Source organism: Topomyia yanbarensis, chromosome 1, assembly GCF_030247195.1.
Source record: "Topomyia yanbarensis strain Yona2022 chromosome 1, ASM3024719v1, whole genome shotgun sequence".
Taxonomy (NCBI): Eukaryota; Metazoa; Arthropoda; class Insecta; order Diptera; family Culicidae; genus Topomyia; species Topomyia yanbarensis.
The window spans coordinates 33,882,186-33,908,045 of NC_080670.1; the positions used below are offsets into that span (position 1 = coordinate 33,882,186).

At 39.0% G+C, this 25,860-nt stretch overlaps 1 protein-coding gene across 1 annotated transcript in view; it reads left to right on the plus strand.

Moving 5' to 3' along the window:
* LOC131677331 (transmembrane protein 235) overlaps nucleotides 1-25,634 on the plus strand; it is a 38,756-nt gene extending 13,122 nt beyond the window's left edge. Inside the window, exons 2-6 of the mRNA XM_058957077.1 lie at nucleotides 15,113-15,242; nucleotides 24,130-24,280; nucleotides 24,341-24,539; nucleotides 24,608-24,773; nucleotides 24,876-25,634. Coding sequence (XP_058813060.1) covers nucleotides 15,113-15,242; nucleotides 24,130-24,280; nucleotides 24,341-24,539; nucleotides 24,608-24,773; nucleotides 24,876-24,982 — 753 coding nt within the window. The 3' untranslated portion in view covers nucleotides 24,983-25,634. The remainder of the gene's footprint in view (nucleotides 1-15,112; nucleotides 15,243-24,129; nucleotides 24,281-24,340; nucleotides 24,540-24,607; nucleotides 24,774-24,875) is intronic.
* Nucleotides 25,635-25,860: the final 226 nt, after the last annotated feature.

Below are 25,860 nucleotides of genomic sequence, written 5' to 3' on the forward strand. Positions count from 1 at the left end.
AAATTAAATTTTTGATTTAAATTAAGCTTAATTTTGTGAATCCCTTCAAAGGAACTAAGTTCATATTATTTTTCTTGTTCGTTGTTTTCATCTCCGCGATTCTTTTTGTTTACTTGTTGTGTCCATTACCAGGGGGCTCTCTGTGTGAGCTCTTTGGTATGGGGGGATAGTGGAGGGTATATAAAAAAAAAGATTTGGTAATGAGTTAGTCTGCATCAATAGGGTACGGAGTGAAGAATGCAGCTTCCAGATTGTTTACTAGCATTGTGATGAATGCGTAATCTGATAGTGACTGTCACGAACTCAGCTATTTTACATTTCGCTAAATTGATCTTTGCGAAGAAGGTAGTGAAAAAATGGCGATGAAACTGTCGTGCATATTTCTTCTTGCATTGAAAAGAAGTGAGTGCTTCAAGCCCAGATGTAGACCCATCCGAACATACCTGTAATGAGCGACGATACATCATTCGCAACAAGTTTATTGTTCTCACCGAAATCATTTCAAAGCCACTTCCGCCGCCGCCGACCTTTCCGAAATTATTTCTAACCTTTGCTTGAAGTAGTAGACTGGAATTGTCCCCTCGTTTATCCACCGACTCTAACCCAGCTGGCAACGCATCGCCATCCAGCGCATAAATAATCACGTGTTTCATCGCATCTCCGACCATAAACCGCCAAGGTTGAGTTTAATTGTGACAAAATCCGTGCTCATTCGTAAAATGTGCAGCCACACCGAGATCTGACGAGGGTCGCGCTAATCGCTACTATCTTTGGTCTTAATTTGGTGTACATTTTATTTTTGTTTTCATTTTCACCTGGTGTGTGTCTGCATCACAGAGTTCAATGGCAAATTCACGACTCTTCAAATTGTTTCAGCCACCGCCGTATAGCCGACAGGGCATGCACAGAAATCGAAAGTCGCAATTTATTACTTTCCAGCGTGAGTTTTGCTGTAGAAAGTTTAGGTTTGGAATGGGTTAGGCGTGAACAATAGAATATCTTCTTAATTTAATACATTACAATAATCATTTTTTCACTATTACAGCTCAAATTTTCTTGTAATGGGGCATGTCTTTTTTATTTAAGGTCATCCGGTTGCCGGAGCGTCATTGAACGATATCCATCGTACATTGGCTTTTCGTCGCTAGAACCCCCGTTGAAATTTTCATCGACCTTGTCTTTGGGTCACATGCTACTTCAGCCTGTACGCCTGTATTTGAAAAGCCTTTGCGTTAGTGCAGTGGAAGAAGTAGTCACGTCAGACTGGTACTCACATCATAAAGAAGGGAATTTGCCGCCAGTAAGCATGCCATGCTAACCATCTCTTTGCTTTACCTTATTCGAAATGCCCTCAGGGCAGCTTTCTCCGGCAGTTTATTACATGAACTGGCCCAGCCCGAGTCAACAATCGGCATCAGCCACACAGCAGTGCATTGGTAATGTCAGCTTTCGTTCGAATGAATTAAAAGCCGTGTTGAGTTATTTTTTGTATATATCTGGGAAGTTAATATTTTTTACTTTTTTGGTACAGATTCTGAACGGTAATGCTTGCAGATTCATATGGAAAATCGTAGATTTATCACACACAGAAAAAAATATTTTGTGATTTTAAATTTATTTTCATGCACATATTTGGAGCATGAATATAAATGTAAAATTAAGTTCCAGCACAAATACACACAACTTGTCGTGCTTTTTTCAGCGATATTTATTGTAATTTTACACGTTGATTGGAAATTACAGTTTCATTAAACGGCAAACCAATGCTCTTGAATGTATTTTTAATCCCATATTGCTGTAAAATAAATGACATGTAATATTACACGAACGAAAGTGCAAAATCGCATGCTTTCTAATGCTCTCATTGAGTGCTTCGAATTCAACTTAATTTTCAATCAAATTTTTGATTCAAGCTTTGTATGTTTACATTCGTATTGATTTACATGTCGTTTAATTTTCATTATTTTTTGGTGTGCAGATCAAATCATAATATTAATTATTTTTCTCTTGTACTTGATTCATTGATATTGCATTAAAAGTGTAACACGCATCGTCATGCCCATGCGGTTTAGAAACATTTACGGTTATTAGACTGGTTCAATTTTTGACTTTTAGCTCCACCAAGCTCTACTGATTCCTTTTATGGCCTTTAGTAATTGTGCAAATTTTGGTACCGATCGGTTGTGTCTACGGACCCTCCAAAAATTTCAAAGTGTATATGGAAATTAGTATGGAAAATCGGCTAAAATTGAAAATAAGTTCTTAAAAAATCACCTCATCCATCAATTCATGAGATGGAGCTCTTCAAACAGGGTTGCTATGATTGATAATAAATTCTCAGCGAATTTTCACAAACTTGCAATGTTCCACGAATGTGTTCAGTAGATGAATTCCTTTAGAAATATATGGTATTCTCATGAATTGATTGATGAGGTGATTTTTTAAGAGTTTATTTTATATTTTAACCGATTTTCCATACAAATTTCCATATAAACTTTGAAATTTTTGGAGGGTCCGTAGACACAACCAATCGGTATCAAAATTTGCACAATTGCTTAGGGCCCTAAAAGGAATCAGTAGAGCCTGGTGGAGCTAAAAGTCAAAAATTGAACCAGTCCAATGGTTATATATAGTTGTTGGTCAAAAACTTTTTGCAATATCCCGAATCGACATGTTTGGTCGGCGCTTTTAACGGTTCCATCCTGGTCCTGGTTAACTCATGATGTAGATGTTTACGTTTTGCGAGTACGACTGTTTTGTTTAATATTACAACCAAAAAACGAATACTAATGCACTGCTAGCCAATAAAATAGGTATGTGATAGAATATTTTGTTTTTCTCTCAATTACCACATACCAAGTTACAGCAGTCTCAATCCCACCTACCGAATACTAACACTTTGCCCTACTTGAAATCAATCAGATTAAGTTCGTTCAAGCATGAAACATTTTATTCGCCATTTTAGTTGATCACTTCCCCACAGTACTTTTGATTTGTTATTTTCAGAGTAATGATTCAAAAGCATAGGTTAAGTTTATTGACGGCGCCGGTGGTTGAGTGGTAAGCGTGACCGCCACTCATTCCAGTTGTCCTGGGTTCAATTCCAGCCGTGGTCGTTGAGATTTTTCTGAGGTGAAAAAATCTGTGGTCACGTCTTCCTTCGGAAGGGAAGTAAAGCCGTTGGTCCCCGGTCCATGAGTTGATGGATCGATATCTGGTCCAGATAGGTGGAGTCACCTCTCTGGCGTCGGTAAAGAAGAAGTAGAATCCAACTTCTATACTTACTAACAAATATCCTCCTCCCGTGATACTTGTGGAGTGCGCTGTAGTAAATACGGCCTCCAGCAAAAGCAAGTATCGGACTAACAATTCCTTCCCTTTCCTTCCGCGATCTGCGTTCGGGCCTGGCCGGCGCCGGTATTGATAAAAAAAAACACTTTAAAATTACCAGGAGTTGCACATTGAAAAATGTTTCGCTACTCCCAAGCATAATTATCTACTGATTCCCTGTGCAACTTCAGCTAGTTCATATCGATAACGGAGTAGCAGCCAGGGGTGGTGGTCGCACAAGCTCAAGCTCAAAAGCATAGGTTAAGTTTATTGGTTGAAGTAATGTGATTTTGTCTTCTAATTGGAACCATCAAATTTTGAACAAGTGTCAATTTATAGTACAGGGTTCTAGTCATCAAGGTAGTCATCACGGACCATACATATTTTTGCTCTATTTAAACGACCTAAACCATTTGCTGGAACTTTCATTTGCTAACGACCTCAAACTATTTCACCCTATCAGGAATTCCAAAGACGCAAAATTCTTGCAGTCCCAGTTGGACGTGTTCGGTTATATCTTTAAGTCGCAAACACTCGAAAGTTAATTTCGACTACAATATTTCACAAATCGTTCTCAAACGGGAATCGTCTGATAAAGATTCGGGAGTCTACTTAGATTCCGAGCTAAACTTCAAGCACCACATTGAGTACACTATTTTTAAGGCCTAGCAGGATTCATTTTTAGAGTCACTAAGAACTTTTCCAATATATATTGCTTTAAAGCACTCTATTGTGCTTTGGTCCGTTCTAAACTCAAATTCCGCAATGTAGTCTGGGAACCTTATAACCAACATGATATTCAACGCAATTTTTTTTTCGTTTCGCCCTTCGTCGACTTTCATGGAGGGACCCATTGAACCTACTGAGTTACACCTGCAAGGACTCGATCTCCTGTCGGTACGCCGGGATGTTTCGAAAGCAGTTTTCTTTTCCGATTTACTGCAATCTCGAATCGACAGTTCTGAACCTCTATAATTTTTGGACATCGACATTCGTTGTCGTAGAAAAAAAAAAGATGGGTGGGTAATGTCTGCGACATAACCGGAGAGATGTAGAATACATAAGGAACACGTTCTTCAAATATGTTGATACTCATTGGAATTTTCGGACAAAAGGTGATTTGGGCGAGGAATATTTCAAATTATTCTTTACAAAAATGATGGTGGTCCTGAAAAGGTACCAGTTTTGTTGGCGTTGTTGGCCTTGGTGAGGGAGATGGCTAACGATGAAATTAATTGTTAGCATGAGGAAGTCGCGTAGTACTGGCCAATGGAAGAACAGATAATAATTGATTCCTGAAAATCAATTTTTCTTTATTCATGTAAATTATACATACTTACAAATCTAACAGAAGATTCCTGATCATATTTCTGAATCATTAGTGCGAACATTGTGTAATTTGGTTAAGTACAATGAAAGTTACAAACTTTCCAAACTCGACCTTCTGTTCCTTCAGAAATATTGAAATGGGGTGTCTATATTAAACCGTTAGTCGTGGTCACAATAAAAAAAGATGGGTGGGTAATGTCTGTCACATAACCAGAGCGTCGTGATTTCAATTCGAGACGTTAATTTAAATCTAATAATATTCAACAGAATCACGTTTGAATGGGAAATTTTCAAATAATTCTCTATGGTAATAATGGTGGTTCTGAAAAGAACCTTTGGTATCGGCGTTGGTGTTGATGGTGATGCGCTGGATCGTTGGATATTTTTGGCATGATAGTTACGTGCCTGGCGAACTGTTTTGTAGCCTCGAACAAAACGACAAGACTGGCTTCTTCGGGTACCATTACGGCTGAACTTTATAAACTTAGCTCGACTTTGAAATCCTGCACAATCTCACGAATCAGACACTAGTAGAGCCATTTTGTTTGCTACTAGCACGGAGCTGCACAAAAAAATCATATGCAGTTAGTTCACGGGGGCTGCCAAAAAGCTTGAATAGAAGCATGCGACTTCAACGTTTCTCTTAAACACATGCAACAACACATTCGTTTTGGTAATACTGATAATAACATTAGAAAGGAATGGAAAAGCAGTGCACGAAACGAGCGAGAGGATAATTTAATTTTTTTTTCCATGTGCAAGCTACTTCTTTCCACACAACGTATTATGTTGCTTGTTGAAAATTTGCTACACACCTTAAAATGAAAGTTTCAGTTTAACTCTCGCTAGAACACAATTGATTGGTCCTGAAAAGAACCGTTGCTTTTATTGTAATTTACGCCCACTCCCACAAACCGACCAAGTAGGCATCACTGGCTTCATTACGGCTGAGTTTTGTAAGCGTAGCTCGACTTTGAAGTAATACACAACCTTACGAACCAGACGCTGGAATGTTAGCCAGCGGATTAGTTGCTCCGTTGCCCTTTAGTTGGGGCGAAATACTAGCATGGCGATAGTTCCTGATCGGTAGTTGGTTGCGATGGGCCACCAGTAGCTGGGGCACTTTTGCGGACCGTAATCATCGCCAACTGCTTTCCTCCGGTGGACTGGCTGCTTGCTAGTGCTTGAACGAATACGAATGATGAGAAAAACCAACCGACCAATATTCATATATGAAAACACGAGAAAGCACTACTATCGCTCTCCCGCTCGTTTTCGTGCCATTCCTGTGCCTTTCCTTTCCGTTCCAATACTAGCATAACCAAAACGAATATTCTGTCTTTCCATCGCCTTCAATCTAGTGGCCAGTGCTAGCAAACTTGCATGTTCAGTTTTTCAATAACAACATTCCAACAATATTTTCAAAGAATGTTGCAGATTTGAAAAGAAGGAAGGAGAAGATTTTCGCAAATTTAAATTCTTTTGTCTTATTTGTTAGCGCTGATAAAGGCTATTTAGTTTTCTACTAGCATGGAGCTGCACAAACAAATCGATTTATGCAGTTAATCAACGGAGGTTGCCAAAAAGTTCGAATAAAAGCATGCGACTAGTGTACTTTGCACGTTCTATATTTTATCAATACTAGAGAGGAACAATAAAATAATTCAAATTGTTATAGCGACATGCAATTGTGGCAACACTGGCCATGAGATGGTGGGGGAACACGCACATTCGTTTTAGTTATGATGGTAGTAGCAGCAGAAAGGAATGGAAAAGCAGTGCACGAAAACGAGCGAGAGAGGATAATTTAAATTCTCTTTCTTTCTTTCCACACATCGTATTTCTTATATAGCTTTCTGAAAATTATTTGTTATACACCATAAAATGTAAATTTCAGTTTAACTCTTATTAGAACACAATTAATTGGTCCTGTAAAGAACCGTTTATTGTTTTATTGCGGGAGCATAATTCAGACGCACTCCCCGCGGACACGGTGAGCCACTTTAACTCTTATTAGAACACAGATTAGTTTCTCTGTTGCCCTTTAGTTGGGGCGAAATTCTTGCAGGGCGACAGTTCCTGATCGGGTTGCGATGAGTCACCAGTAGCTGGGGCACTTTTTCCGACCGTCGTCATCGCCAACTTCTTTCCTTCGGTGGACTGGCTGCTTGCTAGTGCTTGAACGAATACGAATGATGAGAAAAACCGAACGACCAATATTCATATATGAACACACGAGAAAGTACTACTATCGCTCTCTCGCTCGTTTTCGTGCCATTCCTGTGCCTTTCCTTTCCGTTCGGCTACCAATACTAGCATAACCAAAACGAATATTCTGTCTTTCCATCGCCTTCAATCAGTGGCCAGTGCTAGCAAACTTGCATGTTCAGTTTTTCAATAACAACATTCCAACAATATTTTCAAAGAATGTTGCAGATTTGAAAAGAAGGAAGGAGAAGATTTTCACAAATTTAAATTCTTTTGTCTTATTTGTTAGCGCTGATAAAGGCTATTTAGTTTGCTACTAGCAAGGAGCTGCACAAACAAATCGATTTATGCAGTTAATCAACGGAGGCTGCCAAAAAGTTCGAATAAAAGCATGCGACTAGTGTACTTTGCACGTTCTATATTTTATCAATACTAGAGAGGATCAATAAAATAATTCAAATTGTAATAGCGACGATTGTGGGGGAACACGCACATTCGTTTTAGTTATGATGGTAGTAGCAGCAGAAAGGAATGGAAAAGCAGTGCACGAAAACGAGCGAGAGAGGATAATTTAAATTCTCTTTCTTTCTTTCCACACATCATATTTCTTATATAGCTTTCTGAAAATGATTTGTTATGCACCATAAAATGTAAATTTCAGTTTAACTCTTATTACAACACAATTAATTGGTCCTGTAAAGAACCGTTTATTGTTTTATTGCGGGAGCATAATTCAGACGCACTCCCCGCGGACACGGTGAGCCCGTTTAACTCTTATTAGAACACAGATTAGTTTCTCTGTTGCCCTTTAGTTGGGGCGAAATTCTTGCAGGGCGACAGTTCCTGATCGGGTTGCGATGAGTCACCAGTAGCTGGGGCACTTTTTCCGCCGTCGTCATCGTCAACTGCTTTCCTTCGGTGGACTGGCTGCTTGCTAGTGCTTGAACGAATACGAATGATGAGAAAAACCGACCGACAGATATTTATATAATCGCGCTAATATGCACTACTATCGCTTTCTCGCTCGTTCTCGTGTCGTGCATGAGCCTTTCCTTTCCGTCCGGCTTCTAATGGCCTAACCAAAGGAATATGCCGTCTTTCCCCCACCAGCTGCTCTCGTCAAGCAACCCAATGCAAATAATCATAAAACAAACATGTAGTGGACCTATATATAAACTTTTCATTATTTTATTGCTCGGTTGGTCCACCATTTTGACGGCTCTGTGCGGGATGGGCTGAAAAATTTCACTTTTCCGAGTCGTTTTCGAAAGATTTTTCAAAACACATTTTTTTGTTATTAGTGCATGTTATACATACTTCAAATTTTAATACAGCATAGAGGAACATATTTGCAACAAATTGGCCTAAAAATCAAATCATTCTGTTTAGTATGATAAAAGTTATTAACGTTCAAAATCTGACGCGGCGCCGCAGCCGATATTTTGAAACGGGACCCCTATATTGAAACCTTAAATGTATTCTACATTAAAAATTATGGTTATAACGAACCTTTCGTTAGTCGTCTTTTGAATCGCTATTCTTCGACTTTTATTTGTCCCGTGATGCTGCCTAGAAATCGTTGCACAGCTCATTATCTTGTTGGCTGTAGTCTAGTGCTAGTTCCTAGTTAGGAAATTAGTTTTATAGGAAATTTGTTAAGGAACCAATTTAGAAAACCGTGAAACGATCTGATGCTTGTGGAAAAATTATTACGCAAGAACCGATTGATGCCCCTGAAGTTTAATGAAAATTTCAACTTTTATAGCAACACTGCTGCTGACGGTAGAATTATATAAAATAATTTTAACTTTCTTTTTTTATGTACAAAAGAACCCTCAATTTATTTCTCAAAACTCTTGTGAAGTGGCCACACAGTACAGATAATTGATTTAGACACATTAAGAGAAGATCAAAACAAAATTGCATATAATTAGATAACCAACAGTAGTGGTGCTAGAAAAAATTAATATTTTATCAATCGTTAGAGCATCAATCGGTTTCAGCGTAATAACTAATTTTTCTCAACTGTCAGAACGTTTCGACACTTTGTTTCTTTGTTAAATTTCCTATAAAAGCCACATAAAGGTTTATTTTTAGGAAGCAATTGACGACTCCTGGTGGAAATATTTTGTGAGTTTATTTTCCCATGCAAAATCCCATGTAAACATTAAACAGCGGGCGCAAAAATATAGTGTCAGGGATCGAGCTAATAATTTGCACAGTTGTCCTAGGACCCAAATGGTACCTAAAAAGTTGCTCGGAGCTGGAATGTAATTTTTGTCCCACTCTAATGATTATGCTGCTAGTTTTAATTGTAGTTATATGTGTCGAAATGTATCATTTGTATGTTGGTTATCTGTTAATATAAACGATGAGGAGGTTTTATAGCGGCTGGAGAGAGAGTTCAAACAAAATTCAGCTCCAGCGGGTTTTCCCTGCTCTCACATAAACAAATAAACAAAAATTATCTTCGGCAAATGTCTTAGTCACTTCATGGACTATACTTTAAGCAATAAGTTGTATACATCAGGAAAAATTTCGGCTTTACACCTAGTCGGAACGCTATATTTCCACTGCTCCCCAACAAGTACTAAATAAGGTAGCCCTGTACGTAGGGTTCTTATTTGCCCGGCGAACCCTATTTGTCAGGGCCGCTTAGGTACCTCTACATGAATTTCGGATTTTCGTACATGAACAAACAAAAGCGATAACAAAGCAAATAGATAAATTTACCGACTCTCCTCCAAAATCTTCATGCTGCTACTGCTACGATTACGGGCGGAAAGGCGGGTGGTCTCTTCCGACCGGCAAGAATCACCGGATACTTTGCTCCCCGCAAAGAATCCCGGAAGGCACCGCAGTGATCTTTCCAAGGGGAGCTGTTGTCCAACCAGATTCGCTCTTATTGGCTGTAAACTGTGAAGGAGAGCAAGGCTCGTTCGGCTTATCCTTCCCAGTGAGCGTGGATTGGTGCGTCTGGATCCTTTGCGGTTAACTGGGGAAGCGGAAGTAATTTGCTTCCCACAAACGGCGGTTCAGCACCAACACACTAATTTCCGAACTACGGTTGGCACCTTGTGGGGAAGATTTTCACACTCACTCGCACTGGACTATCCCAGGTAGGAAACGACATAACTTTGACAGTACACGACGTCGTTCTCTTCTCCTGGTTCGAAACTCTTCGATGGCCGCCTTCCGCACTATGTAAATAAACCATTCCGGCTTCTATCACCGTTTCGCTTGCTGAGTAGCGAATTCGGTGCACGTTTTCGGCAGTAGGAGAAATGTTATCTAAGTAAGCCCCAACATTAATTCTCAAAGCAGCGATAAAAAACTACACCTATCTAAATCTACAAAATCGTTCACAAACCAAAATTCAAACAAAAATTTACGAAAATTGTGAACGATTAAGGAACAGTTGTGAGTATAGTTACTATATTCATAGTTAGGCGGAGACACTGAGCGGAGTCAATTGAACATGTCAAATGCCGGAGCCAATCGAGCATGACGGCACATAACATGTTCTTTTTGGATGTATATGGAAAAGGTATTGTGATTATGGTCATAATTATTTTACTCTTTCCTTTCGAGTGCAGAGAAACGAAAAGAACAAAAAAATTTTCTGCAACACCAAGAGATATTCGCACAAGTATGAAATCATATCATCATATCTTTAAATTAGTTTTTCTATTCGTACATGTAAATTTCTCACTCACGACGACAATGAAATTATTAAGCTAGAGCTTGAACATTTGCATGGGATGCCAGTGTTTTCTTCCTGAAATAAGAGCTACCAGTTTTCCGGCTTTTGGCGGACATTGAATATAGCAGCTGTAGTGGTGAGCATTGTGTTGCGATAAAATACACTCTACGGAGTGCATACACAGATATAGGTATAATTTCAATATTAATTCTTCAAAAGGGCTAATGAGATTTTTGTAAACAAACCTATTTCGCTCATTATCCCGCTGACAAGTTGAATTTCATAAAAAAATACACATGAATCAATATCTTTACCCTTGGTAGAATCAATTTAAAATGTTTTCTGTATTGAAATTATAATAAATTAAGAGAAATCAGCAAATCAAAAGTTTGTTTACAAATCCTATTAGCCCTATTCAAAAGTTGATAAGGATTTCACCCAGTCCTAAATTGTTGCCCTGAAAGTTACAACCTGGGACGGAACAAACGGATACGAAAAAACCTATTGTCAAATGCAGCCAGGGGGAACTCCATTTGAAATATGCAAGGCAAAAAGAGTGGGTAAGACGAAAGTTAAATGGAACCGAAAAATAAGAAAAAGAAAACATCTATCCGCAGGTCCCGTCCCAGTTTACAAACCCTTAAGCCTTTCTATTTCCGTTAAAAAAGAAAGGATGCCAAATTTTTTCGTGAGGAATGCCAGTGAGGAAATATTTTGCCATGCTAGAATCGGTTGAGGTTAGGTAACGCGAGGAGCGTTATGTCGTTATGTCCTAATAAAGAGTGGTTCGCTCAATAATTGGTCAACGTCAACTTGACGTGTTTTTTGAAATCGTGCCTTGAGTAAACCCGCACACGCCTTATTTTTAGGATATATGTGTGCTGCCTCATGCCTGGTATCGAAATAAGAAAATTTTGCTCGCGTATCGCGAAAATCCTGACTACTCGCATGCCAAGGTGGCGTATGTGGCGAAATTAACTCTCACTAACGTAATAAAAGTGTTCAGAAAACGTTCGTCGGCATCCAGGAAGACTAGACCGGGAGGAAAGCGGAAACTGGTGGCCGCAAAAACGACGAAAAGAGTGACCAGCCGAGTGAAAGAGGAAAGGTGGCAGAAATTGTCTAACCCATGAAGCTGTCGATGTTTAGCAAAGAAATACCGTGTATGGCAGGCAATCCGTTCCTGTGGCTTGAAGAGCGACATTTATATCCCAAACGGGACCATCAACAAGAAAATTTATATGCAGGAGTGCCTGGAAAAACGGCTATTGGCTTTTCTTCAAGCAGCAAATTGATCCGTTCTGTTTTGGCTGGATTTGGCATATTGCCGTAACGGAAAAATGGTCGCGAAAAAGTCCAGGTGGTACACATGAACCCTCCCAACCAGTGATGTACCAATTTGCGTTTTTATATTTTTTTTTATATTTATTCGACTTACACACATTCTTATTTGACCAAATTTTCATTGTAACAAACTAACCTATATTGACCAAACGAACTGAATTAGGCGAGACAGTAAGATTCGAAGAATTTGTCTCGCATAGTTGGACGTCCCGGAAAATGTTCAGCATTTTTCAACATGTTGAATTTTATTCCAAAATTCACAAACGCACGTGAATACTGTCAAAGCACTCACAGTAGATTTTGAGTTGTGGTACCCAATCTGTTAAAAACGTGGGAAAACATGCAAAATCAGCCAATTTATTCTGATTCCAACAGTACCTTACTCGACAGCACTAATTTGAGTAGTCTCATGATACCTTCGATATGTGTCTTGTGCGTGTCCCGCATTCATTTAGAAAATATCTCGTAGCTTTATATAAACCGATTTTCAATCTTTTGGCATCTAAACACACTACATCGGAAACTTGGGGTTATCCATGGATGTTAACATTTTTAGGATCTCTAGGAAAACTGTGGAAAGTTAGGAATTCAAATTAGCGTTGCAACTCATTTTGAGGCTTAATGCTTGGAGTGTTAATTAGTTTAACCCTTATATACGCAATGTTGCTTTAAAACAGCATTGCAAAAATTATCATTACCACAGTAAGGTATTGAGCTATTAGACAAGTAAGACAATTAAGTAACTATTTAGAAGTAAAGTATTTGAATGTTGTGGTTTTTAATCGAGTTTTTGTTCATTTCTTGAGGGAACATAATTTATTCTTCCTTAGCTCTTCTTGTTTCCGTGCATGTGAGTAATTGATCTTGTATGCATTTTTGCTAATTTTGTCCAAAGCTGATAAATTCTCCCAGAGACGAATGTTATAATATCTTTCATTTAAGTGAATTTGGTATTGATTAAGAACTAAAATATTTTAAAGTTAGTTTAGTTCTCAATTCCAAAGAACAAGAATAATGCCTCTCAGCACATTCAACAACTCTTTCTCTGACGCCATATTATGTATTAATTCTTTTCGATTCGACGCAAAATCGTTTGATTCACTTCATTGCACATGCAAAAATGACGATTTCGGAACCACTATATTTGTGTTTACGTCACGCTGTGATTTCATTAACTTGAAGCGAAATAAAAAGATGTATGGACAAAATGTTAAGCACAAATTGTGAAAATGTTGAGAGGAAACAAATGAATAATCACAGTACAAAATGATAATTTTTGTGATTTAATATTTATAAAAATTACGAAACTACCAACAAAACACTAACTTTGAACGATTTTACTTATACGCGGTCACAAAACTCTCTACTGAAAGATATTAGGAGCTTTTCAAAGAAAATGAGCTCTTAGGAGTAAAGATATATGTACATATACTTTTCAGGTTGGAATCTTTTAAGCGGAATATGACATTGAAGAATGAATCGTTTCAAAACTGATCTTCGAGATGGTAGGAGTTATTATATACCAAGTTTATCATTGTGAGAAAATATATACTTTCTGAGTTGGAGTCATTTAAAGACAAACAAATCCGTTACAGAAAGAACTCCTATATCATTCATCGAGACTTTACTAACTATAGATAAAACACCCACCCCAATATGTGTTTTTGGAACGAGCTTGTCGAGGAGATGCCAAATATTGATGTGTGACGCCATGTTGAAATCCAAGAAGGCAACTTAGGTTTGGCATGATTCTCTATAACTCAATCAATATGGGTATTTTCGGAACGGGTTTGATGAGTAGATACCAGAGGTCGATGTCTGGCACCAACTTTAAAACCAAGACGTGTCTAATGAATTTCGCTGGAACGGAAGTTGATCCAGCTAAATTCACTAAACCCAATCATTAATGGTTTTTCGAAACGGGCGTGACAATTTGAGACTAAAGATCAATTGATTGGGTCTTAGAGAAGTCCGCTAAACTGAAAGTCGCCTTCTTGATTTTCACAATCGCATCATAAAGCGATCACGTTGTTATGTTTCAAATATTACCCACTGCGGTTTTTTTGAAAACAGCCGAAAAACTCCTGACATCATCCGGATTTTCAATTCGCTGATGTAATCAGGCGGGGAGACAAACGTATTGTTAATACTTTTTTACTCGATTTTGAAGGCTTTGTTTCTCTTCTCACGATGTTTCACGATGCCACACATTCGAACATTGATTTACTAATTTCACATCGATCGTCACAGCAAACAATCTCATAAATCGTAAATACTTGCCATAGATCGTCGTTACTACCGACCACAGGGATATCGAAGAGTAAAGACATCCATGTTCGAACACAGATTTTTGCAATACTTGTGTAAATATTCAGTTGCGGATCCAGGGGGAGGGTTCTGGGAGTCCGGACCTCCTCCGAAAATTTTCAACTTGTTGAGAAATTTTAAATTAGTTTCAATGTTTTATTAGTTTCAAACTCAGAATCAATTCAAATCAAATTTGAACACCACAACTGATTTTCATTAAATGAGGTTTTTATGTATTAGGTATTGTACAATGATAATTTCAAAATTAAAGTTTCAGACCCCTCCCGAAATTTTTTTCAGGATCCGCCCTTGAAATATGTGAACGAACATCTGCTAAAACATTAGCGCCGCCATACCAGCCTATCCCAGCTAGAGGCATGACTATGTCCACCATTTTGAAATCTCTATGTGATCAGTTGTCAATTGATTCACACTCATCTACTAAGCACAATGGCGACAGCAGTGCACCTGGTGATTATATCTCAACTACCTTTGAATCGGTCTTAATTTATTAAACAAATTAAAAGCTCGTCTGTTCTCTGTAGGGATGTGATCAAGGCAAAAACATGGTTCAAACCATTATGACCTACAATTACTACCGTTAATCATAAAAACAACCTTTCACTTATTAGGTTCTACAAGATGACGACACGAATGAACTCATAATGAATGAAGTTTATGTTTGACAATTCTCGGTGGTTTGTTTGCTTTGTCAGATGCGTGAGTGCGAGCGCAACGGGTGCTCATCTGTTACATTCGAACTCACGTAACTTCCATGTAAACAAACCACCGAGAATTGTCAAAAAAAAGTTCATCCGGCTCGTTTTGTGGGGTTATGTCGGTTGGTGTAAAGCCTAATACCCAACTTGTTTTTGTTTTCTTCACTTACAGACATTCATAGCCAAGCATCCCGATGCATCATCACTCACAGACGCGTTCAACAACAGGCTTATCTATTTCACCCGGACACGGGGCCTTTTCCGGTACTGTTACCCGAAGGAAAAGCCTCCAGCATCAGCTGGTAAGTAGCAATGCTAATTACTAGTCTGTAACCCCAAAACGACGGCGAAATTTGTTAGTTCTACGCAGATTCTTGCAGGTGGGAAAAGTGCTCCCGATCGACGATCGATGGGAAACGGCGTGTCGGATAATTATCGAAACACAAAGTCCCGTTCTGTGTACGGTGCATACTCCGACGATGGTGGCTCAGAAAAGAAACAGATAACTGATAATTCACTGACTATGAAGTTCGACAGCGATGGCATCAATCGAATTGGCCAAGAAATGAATTCAGATTGACCTTGTTTTTGATCCAATAAATGAATGCATTTCCAAATTGCATTATAGCTTCATCGTAGGTCAGAGAAAAACATGGCTTCCGCTGTGTGGCGAATTCGAGGAGCAGCAGCTGTCAAAATGGGTTCACCACAAATTTCATAACGAACAGTAATGCAATTAGTTTGGTCGGTTGATGCGAACAATTTGTGGTACGCGGGGAGGAATCTCGGCAGCCTCGAGTTGCTTGAAACCAGTTCCAATTAGCCAAATAGGTGTAAATTTAAAAACCGCCCGTTTACATGCGGTTCGGTTCGACTCCAAAACACATCATACGCTGTCGTTTTCCCTTTCGCGTGCAGCTTGGTAAAGCAATTAAATGCCGCTACCGACGCTTCGCGAGGATATCTGTCAGTTTGGGAAATCAAAACGATTGCAGCTAGTAGAAGTGCAGTCGCGTCGAGACACGTCTAGTATTCGGCCGTTTACCAGATTCGCACCGATACCGCGCGTTATTTGCAGTTTTTTCGTCTACTGTAAATGAACTTGAAGCGGAGAAATTTTCCATAAAAAACGCATCACCGAGTGGGAGCCGCACCTATCGACGGCTCATGCATGGGAATGATAGCTTTTCGAAATTAAATGCAGCTTTATTCACGGTCTACCTAGCACATCTAGCGGGCAGCCTAATGCGTTTTTGACGTTTGATGAAAAATTCACCACCATGGTTCATGTTTCGCAGAAGAATTCCGAAGATTTTTATTAGGTTGAGATATATTTATAAGGAGGCAATAATAGTTACATTGAACCTTATAAATGCCATTTGGAAATTGTTGTTAGGTCGAAACCACTTTTGACAATATATGGCGATTGAACTGCTAAAGCTTTGTTAGTTGTCTGTGGCTAAATCACGGGCGATCATTTGGAAACACATATATGATCCAATCATATACGTGCTATAAAACCGGTTTCAGCTACCTGCGCGTTCATTTCAACTAAGAACAATCAACTGACGAAATGTGAGATGAAACGGATTTTGTCGACGTCCAAAAATCAGGAAGCAAATAAATAAAATTCTCAGTAACTGCCAACTGAATGGGTCGTAAATTTATTTGAATCTGTATGCGTATGTTTCAGTCAACACAAGTATGAAGCGGGGAAGGAAGATGGGAAATTATTTGCAGTTTATTGGTTCGATTTGGTATACTAGATTCCAATTTTATTTGACGTTCCCACAGAACCAAGTATGTCCGGCAGGTGCTAAGTTTTTCTCGGAAACATGTAAAATTCCTTCTCAATTAAAATAGCTCTTGACGATTAGGCGAATCAGTGTGTGTAATATGTTTACCAAATTCATCTATATTCACCACAACTCAGTAGGCCCTGCGGGCTGATTACGTCAACAGTCTCATTAGCCAAGGAGAAAGTAGCAAAGCCCATTTTAAGAAAAATCGAAAAAGGACGATAAAATTGCGTCGATTACGAAAGAGACCTATCCTGAAGCCGTCACCCAGCACGTAGCGGGTACCAACAAAACGTCGTTGACTTTGATTGATGGATTGTTTTTTTTTGTTGTTCACACTCACCAAACGGTTCAAAACCGGATTCGCTGTGCGTGCTGTTCGTTGTTTACTGGCGGTAATGTTTAGATACAGGTTGCCGTGAATGCCTGTGCAAGAAGAAAAAGTTTTTTAATATCTGCCTTGTTTTGGTAAATAATAATGGTCCAACAATAATAACTAGCTCAGCTCAGATTGTGGTGAAGCATTTTAATTAGTTAGTCCAGATGATAGCACACGAAATTTGCCATACACTTGTTTTAGAGGGAATGCTAAATATATTCATACCCACCAGTTTAAAGACTGACAATCATCGCCAACTTTACGCTTAGATGCAAACTTTGAAAACTATTGCGACCGGACACGCTTTGAAATTTTGCATCATCTTGCGTGATGCATACTGTACAGCTACAAGATTAGTCTCGAAAGGGGTGGGTCCATGATGCTCGAAGCTTTCCGTCATTTGCGTATGCGCAGCGCATCGCATACCGAAATTCACCACTATCGCCGGGTGCAACACGGAAAACAAAGCCTCGTTAAAGATTGCTTGGATGGGGCAGGGAGGGGTGTCTGCAGTACTACAGATGCGCATGATAATGCGTACGCAAAGCAAGCCATTACTGGAAACTACCGCGTCAAAATAGATCAACAAAGTGGTGGGAAACGATAAAATGTGCTGAATGGAGAGATGTACCGACCTGAGTACCGACAGCTCTTCGTGTTTTTATTGCGGAATTGATCGCTGTTTGTTTTTTTTCTACAGACTCAACACGATGTTCGAGTGCAGATCTCAATACAAAATGTTGCATTTGTGGAGCGAACATCTGTAACACTGCCGATTTATCAAATTCAGTCGCATTTAATAATTGAATAGTACGGTGATTAATGCATTACTAACCTCTACTCGCAATCTAATGCTTGATGTCGGCCGTCAGATGTCACGAGAGTGCAATGATGATGTTTTTATTTTCATCTGTTAAAACGCATCTAAAATCTAATTAAAAGTCATTTCTCCTAAAGAAAAGTACTTTGTTGAAGAAAATATGTTTACTACCTCAGAAAAATATATAAAGAAAAAAAATTCTTTAGTGGCTGAGTTCGACTGAATTGACAGCGGTCCTCTACCCAGTCAAACCATTCTGCAACTGGCTCGGACCTCTGACCGGATTCAATATGGATTCCAGCTCAACAGCATCAACCGATTGAGTCGGAATCGGTTGTCCTTTGAGCCAGATTCCATAATGAATCCATTCAGGATTTCGAACTGGTTCCGGAATGGATTTGGCGGATAGTTGGGATAAGTTGGTGTGTAATGAATTTTGCGTTGCGTGTAAGACGTCAAAGTCGTGCAGGAAACTATATCTACACCCACAAAACATAGAACGAAGTGGATCAGCGTAAGACATGCGAGGGAATGCTAAGTTGATGTAGAAATGGAAATTAAAAGTCCAAAGTGTACTCACTGATAACTCAAAAATTAAAAAAAAAATAATCGCAGTCCCAGGGTCACTAGATGCGCGAACTGCGAACGAACGATGAAGGTGCAACTGCAAAGAGCAGCGTAGAATCTTTGCTCGCGAGCGATCATTATATGGCTATGCGAAGCTTTCTGGATGTAGGAAAAACATGCAGTATTTTTATTAAAAGATTTTTTTATTAGCGAAGCGCATTTCAGGTAGCTTTACGAAGTCATACCAGGAGCTTGATCTAATATCAGAATAGTTCTGTTAACAGCACTTAAACAAAAATCTATGATTATCAGATATCCAATAGCGTGAGCTTGTGCGAACCACATCGGGTTGCAACTCCATTATTGATCGGAACTAGTTGAAAATACACAGAGAATCAGTACAATAATAATGCCAAGGAGTAACAAATCATCATCCAATGTACAACTGCTGGTAATCCAAAGTTGTTTAATGGTCAATACCAGCGTCAGCCACGTTCGTACGTAAATCATGTCAGAAAAGAGGAATGTTAGTCCGACACATACAATTACTAGAGGCCGAATATACTACTGCGTACGCCATAAGTGTCACGAGAGAAGGGAAGTCGAAAGTAAGGATAAGTATTCGATTCAAAATTGTGCTGGAATTCACGCGCGATTCAAGATTTTAGGAGGGGTGTCCTGCCACCAGGAGACTCATTAGGTGCCCAACAATACGTTTTAGGAATACCATAACAATGAATAGCGAAAAAATGTCTAGCTTTATACATACTTCAATAACTATTCTTAAAGAAGACATACGGGTTAAAAATGAAAAACCATATAATCTAGAAAAACAATTAAAAATAGTAAACAAACTGAGGCTACAACTAAAACGATTTCGATTGTGTTCGCGACGAGAATGTGAAATAGTTTTGAGCGTCCCGAAATAAGCATTAACTGTAAGTGAAAACCTTACTTTCAAGAAGGCTAGCAACTCTGTCCAGAATCTGGAGTCAGTAACAACAACGCCACTTGCGGGTAAAGGTGGTACTTTCCACATATACACTTTTACATGGCACACACACATATACACTTATACAGTAAGCCTCCTACCTTCCTCCAATAGAGGCGCTGTAACCTATGTCGCTTTTCGTTTGTATGGGGGAAGGAAAGTGATATCAGTCTTCTTAATATATAGTCTTCACTGTAATTGACGCACATACTAGCTACCAGCTTCTTGACGGGCATACCAGCTGCCGGAAAGAGAAGCAAGCAGGTTTGTTGGGAATAGATAAGAAGAATTATAAGAAATATTTTACTGATTTATTACACAAAATTAGAAAGTCTAAAAGATGCAGGAATTGAAGAAGCTGTCCTGTTTTTGTCGCTTATTACGACATAGGAACAGTGCGTGCCATAATTTATGAATGTTCCACAATACCACTTTTAAACTCATTGTTTGCGGTCCATTTTACATTGTCGACAACACTCCCGACAGCCGGCTGTCCGGAGTTCAAGTTGTTTTCGTTGAAACAATCTCGATAAACGATTACCCAGAATTTAAACGCCTAGAACATTTACGTATCCTACAGTCAATAAACTATTCAAACATCTTATGCACGAAAGTGTGTTCTCAGTCGCATCGCTTGCTTGAAGCGAATCCTGACTAACAACCCACCCACTAACCAATCAGTGGTACTTGTGGGAGTGTCACTGAGTCGGGGCCTTCTGTTAAGTAAGTACCACATCAACACTTCCTTTCTCATCCCAAGTTACGGTAAAGATGGTCGTGGCACGCAATGGTAGCTCTCAGGCCAAATTCTCGCTTGGTCTGGATCAATTGTTATTCCCAAACAATGCTCCTCAAGTAGTCTGGCTGAAAATGAGAGTCATCAGTCTGCAATCTACGAAGTATACCGTGCCTACGCAACGCAACGAAATTCTGACATAGGAACATAACCGCAGTGGATCAATCCTCGGTTTCTGCTGCCGGATGCAACACGGCTTCTTGACTTGGTTTCTACGGAGCAAGATAATTTTGATATCAATCTCCTACTGGGCACTAACCCCTCTACGATTACCGGATATCTAATAAACGATAAATGATTATCTAAGTATTTCGCTGCGCCAGGTTGCTTTACTTCACTTTTCATGCAAGCAGAATGTTTAATTAATGAAAAAAGCTTTCTTGTCAATAGCGAACGAATGGTTCGAGATGCGATTTTTACCATGCGAGCAACGAATTTATTCCGTCCATTCTCCAGTGAGCATGAGAAGAAACTACTGGATTATTCTAAAAGAACTGTGATTAAAAACAGAAGAAAACTGTCAAAACAGCCCCCAAAGTGCAATTGAAGCGTTGAGGTGGAGCCCTCTACTATCAACTGCACTTTCGAACAACTCAAGGTCATTCGGAAAATCAAGGGCGATCCAAACATCTCTGATTTGGCGGAAAAACTGAGTACTGACTGCTAATCTATATGCGATTTTATGGTCACCGCAACATATTTATTTCGTGGATTTGTTGATTTTTCTCCGTGTCCACGAAATAACTGCTATTCTGTTGGCGAATTCGTCTCCGAAAATATTACAGTCGTGATTCGCTTGTTGGTATCTTTTTAACTGAACCGCTTTTAGTTGGACCTCCGCTAGTTGGACCATTTCTCAACTAAAAAGCATTAAAACGCCAAAATCTCATGTCAAATTCGCTTTGACAATCAATCTGATTCAGATAAGATGATAAGAATCAGCGTTTTAGTGACGAACTATTCCACGAGTTTGGAAGTGTTCGAAATGGGGTGCCATAAGAAATAGATTTCTAACCAGTTGCTATTGTAGCAATGGCGTACGACAATGGTTCAACGGTGATAGAGAGCAACACATCCTAAGAGAACTGAATCTACCAATTTATTCTCAGTTTTGTGCAATAGACAAGCATTGGGTGAATATGAAGATGAAGTCAGCAGTCACCAGCGTCACCGCATTGGTCGGATTAGGGACTAGTATATTCAGTTAGTCAAGACCGGGACTAAAAGGTGATCGCCGACTGATTAGCAGCATCAACAGAAAAGAGCGAGCATTTCTTCGAAATAATAAAGGTTGCTGTTATGTTCATGAAAAATACCTTATTACCTTTGTTTCACATTTTGTTTTACGACTGCCTAAAAGGTAAACACATTTGAAGGGTCCATAACATAAAAAATACACGAATAAAATGAATTATCTAAAAAAACAAATAAAGTATATAAATCGAATAAATAAAAATAATAAAATTAAAAACATGAAAAAGTACAAAATGTATTGAAATGATTTAATTTAGAGATTAGATTAAATCTTTATTTGAAAATGTTGAAAAAATAATAAAATCAAAGTTGAACAAATAAATAGATCAGTTAAATTTTCGAAGAAAATATATTTGATAAAACAAAAAAAAATCATCATATTTAAAAAAAAAAACAGTTAAAGAATAAAAGCCTTGACATTTTTCAAATAGTCAGTTTACATGGTCTCCCTTTGTAATGGGACATCTACCAATGATTCGTAGAAACTCAACCTACTCTACCTACCTACCAGCAGAACACAAAAGAATAGTCCGTAAGATATGAAGCCTGTTCTTACTGGCCCTGCCACTTCGAGTTTTCCGATCTATATATATACCAAATCCTTGCTCTTACTTCCGCTTTTTGTTTTTTTGTTTTCCGCCTATTTTTTCATCGGTCGTTTCTCATATTCCCCACATACTCTTTCATTTTTGCTCACACATTCCAACAAATGGCTGTATTTGGCAGTAATGTAGTTGTTGAAATCCCAAACTAAACGTTTTTGTACTAAATACATTAGGGCAACAACAAACTCTTAGATACCTACTTTAATTTTACTATTCAATGTATTTTACGAAATTTATAATAATTTTGACAATGTCAAACTGTCAAAGCGACCCCACTCGATTAGGTAGAAACGATACTGCCTATTATCAAATCAATACACATCCAATTATGTGGCGTTTATCTGAATTCAAACTTAGTTAAGTTGCTGTCAAAATGCATGAACTGATAGCAATTAGGATTCGAACCTGGCTGAGTTTTGTAGTGAAGCAAATAACGATATTAATTTCCTCAAAAGACATCTACACGTATCAACAGAGATACCTATATGTAGTTGCATCAGCATATTGATCAATTCGTCAATCAAGTCACCGTAGATTGTGGTAAGACTTTACAAATGTTACAACATATATTTGCCCGTTTGTTGAACCACGGCATCAAAGTAACCGCAGATTTGCTCGACTGAACACGCGGTTCAAAAAGCGTTTAGGGCATCTCCACTGCAGCAAGCGCGCGAGCAGAGCAAAAGTTTGTTTAGGAAGGCTATCGCAGTTCAGCGGTTTTGGATAATGCCATAACTCTACGGTTGGCCCTTGATTTGAAAGGCAATACCGGTTGTTGGTAGCAGTAGAACCGAACGAAATACTACAGCAACAGAATAATATGTTTGATTAGAAACGGGCGGAAAACGATTATGATAACTTTAGCGGTATATCTTCCGAGGGAAATTTGCGTGATCGAATTCTACTTCTCAGCAGCAACTCGGATGAGGCAAATGATGAAAACCACGTGCGGATGTAGCGAAAACATTTTTTTCTGTGCAACTGTTTATTTGTACCTATTGAATGGAAGGAGTTCTGTGTTATAAATGTTGGAGGAAAGATAATGGAAATTACATATCATCATAATTAGTTTTGATTTTTCATAAACGATGCATTTAAAAGTTAACAAACCTATTAAAACAACAATTGGTTACGTATTTATAGTTTATTTCCTGCACTTCGTAAAAAGTTTTATAAATAAAGAATATACCATAAATATTTCGAACATGTAATCTTACTAATAATAAAGCTCCACCATTTGCCTGAAATGTTGCTACATTTTGCTTATATGATTAGCAATTATTCAAAGTCAGTGTTGCCGATGATTTTAGCTAACATGTATATTTCAATAAAATAGAACAAAGAAAATCGTGTTATGCTTCCCCAACAAGATTTTGAGAGCACAAACGAACACAAGATGTTTAAGCTTTTGCTCTCATTAAAACTCCAACCGGAACCACTCGCACAAAACTATATACAAACACTATATACAAACAGTCACACGATATATATAACACCTAAACCAGCTGGAACATCCCGAATGATGTCCCGGGAAGCAAAGCCAGAAGCTCTGGTTTGCTGACGAGAAAGCGAAAAAGAAATGTTTTTGGGTATGGAATCAAACGCCTGACACTATGCAATATTTATTTCCAAAAGTGTAAAATGGATTAAACCAATGGGTGCATTTAGGACATTAGACCTTACTTAATATAACTTTGGTAGTATTGAACCAATTTGCGCATGGAAGGCACAAAACCTAACTTAAGTTTAAGATTTTTTGTGTTTCGAATTCACCTCGTCAGTAACTAGCACCAACTGGTTGTCTAGTTAGACGATGTATCTAAACTAGTTCCCAAATTAGCACTAGTTAGACACAAAAAAAATCCAAGCATCCACTCCAACTTATTTTTGAAAAGTCCAGAAGATTTCCATTTTTTTATTATTCTCCTATTAAAATTCCAAATAGCTTACACGCTCTTGTTTTCTGATCTTGTTCCAGTCCAAATCTACCTCTCGCCGGTGGAAACGCACTGTTCCAACATCGACTACTTCCCGCTGACCGACGAGGACAAATCGTCTCCATCCTTCAACGAAGACATCATGGCTCGTCTGCATCTGGCTCGTTCCGTCATTGCCGCTTTCGTTCTGAGGTGCGTACTTAATAAAACACTGCATACTAATCATGTACTAAAGAAAAAGTAATGTCGTAGTTTTGTTGCCATCTTCTGCGCCTTCTGGACCGGTTTGTCTGGCTGTTGGAAACGTTCGGCCGGTGCGATTACGGCGACTGCAATCCTGATGCTGACCGCTTGCCTACTAGCTGCCGGTGCGATGGGACTCTGGCATACCGTTGAATTCTTCGAGAAGGAAAAAGTCGTCGGCGATGATTTCTACCAGAGCTGGACTACGGTAACAATGCGATGATTTATTAGCTTGAACAAATCTTTCAATAATAAAATCCTACCGTTTCGTTTCAGGTCCTCCGAGACAACACTCGCATCTCGTACGACTGGTCTTACATCGTGGCTTGGGCCGGCGTAGCGTCCAGCTTGCTAGCATCGATCCTCCTTTCCGGAGCAGCCGTTTGCCTGCGAGGTGAGCGCGAAAAGGAAGAACAGCTCAACCTTCAGTATCTGATGCCAGGTAAGTACCCGCTGGGTGGTTCTGGTGTTTCCGAAAGCACAACTACCGCTACTTTGAGCTATCCCCTATCGCACATCGCTAACCTGCTGTCTCCGGTTTCAGTGTATCCCCAAAAACAGCCCCCCTACCCCTATGGTGGTTTCCCTCAGCCTCAGCTCTACCCGCAGCCATACTATCACGGATCACAGTACGGACCGTACAACTACTAGAAGTGGTTGAGTAAAAATTTTGCGACCTCTAACCTTCCTGACCTGTGCTTGTTCATTCCGAACAAAGTTTTGCATTCGAAACTCAGTGAGATCGCGAGAAATTGATGATGTGAGATGAAGTCTTAACGCTTATCGCAAACTTCCGATCGGCTCCCCATGGAGCCACAGAACCTAACACGAATCTCCTCAATCTCTCCAATGCCAAGTGCTCTCGCTTTTGTTTTCGCTTATTCCTTCCGGCGGGCAGAAGTGTCGTTATGAGACAGCGAGAGAACGAAACTTTTACTCAACAGATTGCATATGTATATGTACCGCCTAGACGTCTTCCCTTTTCTAACCAACTATTACTATCACCCACAACGAAAAAAAACGACAGTATCTTGTTTAAGTGTCATTCTATTGTTCAAGACTATGCTATTTGATTTTAATTTGTATGCTGTCTATTTTTAAGTTTAGACATTTATTTTTTTTTAAATTAAAGCAAAACAACGCAACTAGACTATAAGGAAAGCTTTTGATTTTTTTTTGTGAAAAAATGATATAACGACGGCGAGAGAATAAATGCGTAATGCTCGTTTGTATTATGTATAGAAGATAATTTAATGGTACGTTGTAAGAAGAAGAATAAAAATATATTTTAGTTATAAACCGATAGGCTGCTGCGTAGTTCTAGAACGTCGGAGAGTGAACATTTCAACATATATACTATTGTCTCATTCAATGAAAAATCCGAAATTCTGCCAGAGCTGTACAGCTAGGTTTAAGTTTTATCAGAATTTCGTCAGTTTTTTGCTCGATTCCTGCTATAATCCTGCATTAGAGTGACAAGAGAAAAAATGACCCCTATCGTCCCACACCTGAGTCGATTCCTAGTCCCA